Source organism: Procambarus clarkii, chromosome 86 (assembly GCF_040958095.1).
Source record: "Procambarus clarkii isolate CNS0578487 chromosome 86, FALCON_Pclarkii_2.0, whole genome shotgun sequence".
In the NCBI taxonomy this organism is placed as follows: domain Eukaryota; kingdom Metazoa; phylum Arthropoda; class Malacostraca; order Decapoda; family Cambaridae; genus Procambarus; species Procambarus clarkii.
Window position 1 is genome coordinate 15,648,179 of NC_091235.1, and position 5,772 is coordinate 15,653,950.

General features: G+C 37.7%; 1 protein-coding gene across 1 annotated transcript; it reads left to right on the forward strand.

Annotated features, from left to right (window-relative positions):
* LOC138358783 (AP-4 complex subunit beta-1-like) lies at positions 1-4,450 on the forward strand (the record flags this gene model as incomplete). Its single annotated transcript, XM_069316958.1, has 1 exon — positions 1-4,450. A coding segment is annotated over one exon (1,086 nt), but the record flags the coding sequence as incomplete, so codon positions are not given.
* Between the last annotated feature and the right edge of the window lie 1,322 nt (positions 4,451-5,772).

The window sequence follows — 5,772 nt, forward strand, 5'->3', positions numbered from 1 at the left end:
AATGGTTTGGATGAACTTTTTCTCTCCAAGGCCTCGGCAGTTCTTATAGCTACTGTAAAATTATTTCTTCACTGGACACAAGATCATCCTCATCTGAAGAAAGATATGCTTGAAATGATACAACCTTCTGTGTGTAAGATACTCAGCCAAAATGTTCCTGAGATTTCTTATTTCATGTTGGAGTTCCTTAGTACTCTGGGAGATATACAAAAAATATTTAGCTCCCATTACAAATACTTTTTAGTACGAGCAAAAGATCCGGGCTATTTGAAGACTCGGAAGCTTGAAGTGCTTCCGCTTGTAAGCACAGAATGTAATGTTTGTTGCCTTATAGAGGAGGTAAAGCCATATTGTAGTGATTATCAAAGTTTTCGAAGTGCAGTTACATGTTTGGGAGCATTGGCCCAAGTTAGTCCTGCTGCTTGTGAACTGTGTGTATCAATACTGATAACATTATTGGATGCACCAACAGAAAGAGTAGTTATAGCTGCTTTAGAATGTCTTCTGAAGGTTTTTAATTCTCTACCAATGGAAAATAAGTCTGTTTGCATTTCCAAAGAACTTGCATTATCATCACAATTATCTGTAGGAGATGCTGACACACTTGAGCATACTGATGAGTCTGTGCCTCTTCCATCCACATCTACAGACACCCCTAAATCTGAAACATCAAAACCCCTGCCAGAATTACCACAAGACCTCACAAAAGCTGTAACTAGAGCCTTGTCTAGAGGCACTGTTCAAGAAATGGCTCCCTCCTTAGTCCTTCGTGTTCTTGGCAGATTAGCTTTATATTTGGACTCTGCCCCAGATATTCTTCAACGTATGTCATCACTGTCATCTTCATCTAAAGCCATCCATGCTGATTTAGTTACGGCTGCTGTCCGAATATTCTTGTCTCGACCCGCACAGTCTCAACTCTTATTAGCAGCTATTCTTTCCAAAGCTCTTAAGACTCCTGGCGAGCCTGCTTCTCGTGCTGCTTTAGTTTATTCAGCACTTCTTGAGGGTCCTGCTAATGCAGCTCTCCTCCTTGGGGCTGATATTCACCATGTAGCACTGAACACACATGATTGTGAAGGGTAGTCTGTTTATGAATAATTTATGAACTTTTATTTCTCGAAGGACAGTTACTAACAGTCTCTTGATATTGTCTGTAATGTAACCAAGTTAATTAATATGCATTGTAAATGGAAACTTTACATTTAAAACCGACACATTTATTATTTTACTTGAATTTTCTTGGGGGGGGGGGGATATCCCTTGTGGCTCTCTGAAGCTATACGTTGAGATGGTTCCTATCTATCAGGTTGCCTCAACCGTGGAGTTCTTAGGCCTACCAGGGGCCAGAGCCTGAACCTGACCCCCCCTAACAGAGGCACAGGGAGTGGTGACATTTCCCCCACCTCACTCGTATTGGCATCCTTGGTAATATTTAGCACCCTCTGATTATTCTGCACATTTGATGGTGCTACATAGCCTTCCCGGTTTGGTGCCTTCTTTTGATAATTACTTACTTCCCCACTTCACTAGGGAAGGCATCCAAAAAGTAAAAAGCCAAAAGAAACCACTGCTAGGTTCAAAAGAGACTGTGGGGTGGACGGTAGAGTGATGGTCTCAGTTCGTGCAGGACGACGTTCAATCTCCGACCAGCCAAGTGATTGGGCACCATTCCTTCCTCCCATTCCATTCCAAATGCTTATTCTGACCCCTTCCAAGTGCTACATAGTCACAGTAGCTTGGCGCTTTCCCTGATAATTCTTTCCCCTCAAAAAAGACTAGACTCAAAACCTGCCTAATGAACTCCTCCTAATGAACTAATGAACATAAACAGACGATTGAATCTCTCGAAACTAGTGTGAGCTCGTTCAAGCTGCCTTTCCCACTTAGTTGGGGGAAAGGGGCTTCTCACGTTCCATGGTATGAGTAGTCAGTTCTTACACTTATGTGGTTGGGAGTCTCCTGACTCCTGTAGTGGGGGGAGTCTCCTCTCTTGTGGGCTCCTCTATTTCAGCTAAGTGTACTCTCTCTCTTACATTTTGCAGCCATACCATTAGGACCTGGTTGTGGCTCACTGCATTCTTGTCTTACTAAGAATCTGTCTATACACACTTTTTTCCCTTGTTTTAATACTTGTCTGTAGTGAGACATCACATTGTCTCACTATGAATGATCTATTGTTTTTTCTCTATCATCATCCTCACAACTATTTTCTTAAGTTGAACATTACCACTGACCTTCTTGGAACCCATAGTATGATATATAATAAAAACTTATGTTCAGAAACCAAAATAGCACAAAAAAAACAATGAAATTCTTCACAAAGAATTCAAGCGCAATCATCACTAGGCGGGAGACACTGGTAAACTGAAGCGCCACGCTCGCAGTGGACCTGTACATGTATTAACAAACTCCGAAAACCGAGGCCAACAACGAGTAACGAATAAAAAAATTTGAAGAAATTGAGTTCGAGTACTGAAAAATACAAAAACGGGTATACGAAAACCGAGGTTCCACTGTATTAGGTGAAAGGAAACATGCCCTAAGTCCTCTATTCATCTAGCAGTAAACATGCACCTTGGAGTTAAGCAACTGTTGTGGGCTGCATCCTAGGGAAGGTCAGTCGTTGATCTAAGGGGGGACATTGATATGCCTAACTGATGTGAAAGATACAAGGGTTGTAAGAGGAAGGTTTATAGTCTGATTTTTATTTAAAAGTGTGCAAAGTTATGGTAAGTGGGAGGTGGCTTTTCCTACGAGAGAGTCTGAATGTAAGAATGTTGGACACCGAAAATAAAAATGTGATGTAATAAATGTAACAAAGGTTGTGAGAAAAATTATTGATTAGGGATGAAAAAAAAAAGATAAGTGATGAGTAGTTTAGAAGATGAGTGAAGACTTTGTAAAAAATACTTTGTAAGGTTGTCATGGTTGAGGAAAGGTGTAAGTAAATTGTGAAGGATGTTGAGGGGACTTTATTGACAGATATGCATGAGGATACCATTACTTGGAGAGGGTTCCAGGAGTTCTACTCTCCAATCCTGGCGGCCAATGGCCAGGCTGGACTTTGTTCAACAGATAATGGGTGGAGTGAATATTTTAGTCTTATTGGTTACAAATGGTAAAAAAAAGGCAATAATAACATGTTTTGGAATGAGCAAAGGCATTACAAGAAGACCAGTAAAAAATGAAAGATGGATACCACAGAAATCAGAGATGCTATCAGTAGATTAAAGAAGAGAAAGGCTCCTGGTATAGATGGAACAACTGTATGTTAAGGTATGGAGGAACTGTGCTGGACATAATGTTGGATATAGTATGTCAGATGGTTGCAGGAGGAAGAGTTGCTACAGGAACAAGATAACAAGAAAGAATGCGAGTGCAAACAATGGATACTGTTTTTTTTTTGTTTTTTTGTTGTTTTTTTTTTTGTAGAAAAGCATCTAAGTGTGTGCAATAGATATAGCAATGGTAAGGCATATGAGAAATCTGTTTTGAGGGGGAAAGGGATGAAGGAATGAAATATTAAATGATGCAGTGGGTAAAGTGCAGTACACTTAGGTAATAGGGCTATGCAAGTAGAATACCTGAGCACCATTTAATGAGAAGGGAATATTAGGGTGAAATAAGGGGATCATATTGTAGAGTGAGAGAATCGGTATTTTGGATGGGGAGTACAGAACAATGTATGAAAGAAAGGGAGGGGGAATGGGCAAAAGTGTGTGAAAGATTTTTGGAGTGATAGAACTCTTGGGAGAAGCTGCTGCAATGGCCACACTATTTTTGGACATTCCCAGGAAGGAATAAGGCATCAGCATTATGTATACACTTTCTTAGCTCTTACTCTCGGGCGCTTACATGTTGTGTATCTCCTCATGTACTGTATGGTCATTTGTTACTTGCACAGCAGCATCTTCCCACAGATATTGTGTTTCTTGTGCTAAGAGGAAGAGGTTATGCACAAGATTCATTATGCTGATTATTTTCTATTCCACAACTAGTTTGCAGAAATTATTCTACTGTATTTATTTCCTGACAACAATCTCCATCTATAAGAAGTATCCGGACAGAGTTCTTGGAGAGTAGGCAAGTTTGTCTTTGTTGTGGATTGTTCTATTTAAAAACTGAGTTTGCAAATTTATTTACATGCAGGTGCATGCTTCATGTAACTGCATTTTATATTGATTCACGTGTAAATTGAGACGTATGATTTTTTAAATTACAGTATTTTAAAAAATAATATGAAAAGAAAGATTTACTTCATTCTATGTAACAGCCAGAGAACATAATGAATATTTATTAAAAATACAGTGTACTGTATGTGTGTCATATGCCATCATTGTAATACTGTATACTGTATATTTTCAGGTTAACATTTACATTGATTTTATAATTGTTGTAAATAAGCATTATAATTAAGAAGCAAGTTTTAATAAAAAATCAGTAACTATTTTTCATTTTTATTTTAAAAGAAATGCCCCAAATTTCAAAATTGTATTTAAGTGATGGTAATTATTACTGTACATAAGAGAAGTGTGTATAAAAGTTTTTCAATCTGGCACTTCAACAGAAGTTGAAACCATTGGACTTGGCAAAATTATATATAAATAATAAATAAATATGTTTATTCAGGAAAGGTACATACATACAAGTGATGTTACATTAATGGATCAATATATGGATAGAGCTAGTACATACAATGCCTAAAGCCACTATTACGCAATGCGTTTCGGGCTTATATTAATATATAAGATGGAATGCTTATGATTTTTCCTCATTATGACAGCATTAATGATATATATTATTAAATTATTTTATAATGGTATGTATTAATTGATACTATAAGAATACCAGTACATATTACAGTATATTGGAGACTTGGATGGATAATATGCTCGTTTGTGCCTGCAGGATTAAGCATTGGCTCTAGATTGTGTTTATATAATTGCCTAAGTGTACTTACAGGATGAGAGCTACGCTCGTAATGTCCCATCTTCCCATCACACTTTTGTCGTATGACGCTTTGAAACTACTGACAGTTTTGGCCTTCATCTCCTCAACTTGAGAATGGTCCAGGACGGACCGAAACGTCGTCGTCCCTTCACCTTCTAGTGTGTGGTCTGGTCAAAATTCTTCAGCCACGTTATTGTGGCTCATCGCCTGCATCTCCTCCTCAATTAGCTTGTTCCAACCGTCTACTACTCTGTTAGCAAATGAAAACAATCTAATGTATTCTTTGTCGGCACCTTTGTTTCCTTAGCTTGAATCTGTGTCCTCTTGTTGGTAAAGTTGATAGTTCAGAAACTCCTCTTAGTCAATTTGATCGATTCCTGTTAGAATTTTGTAAGTGGTGATCATATCACTTCTTATACTTCTATCTTCTAATTTTGGCATGTTTAATGCCTCTTCTCGTAACTCTTGTTTTTCAGTTCCAAAAGCCATTTTGTAGAGTGCCGTTGCACCTTTTCCAGTTTATGTGCTGCTTGAGATTTGGGCACCATACAACTGCTGCATATTGCAATTTTGGTCTCACAAAAGTCATAAATAAACAGTTTCTTTAGTATTTCACCATCCATAATAAAGTGTGAAAATGATCTTTGGAGAGTTAATTTTTCAACTTCCCTCGCCAGTGAAAAAAAAATATAAGAAATAGTGAGAAGATTCGTGTTAGAATCATCAATCTTATCATTTCGGTCATACGGCCATTATTATACCAAAATAAATATATATATATATATATATATATATATATATATATATATATATATATAT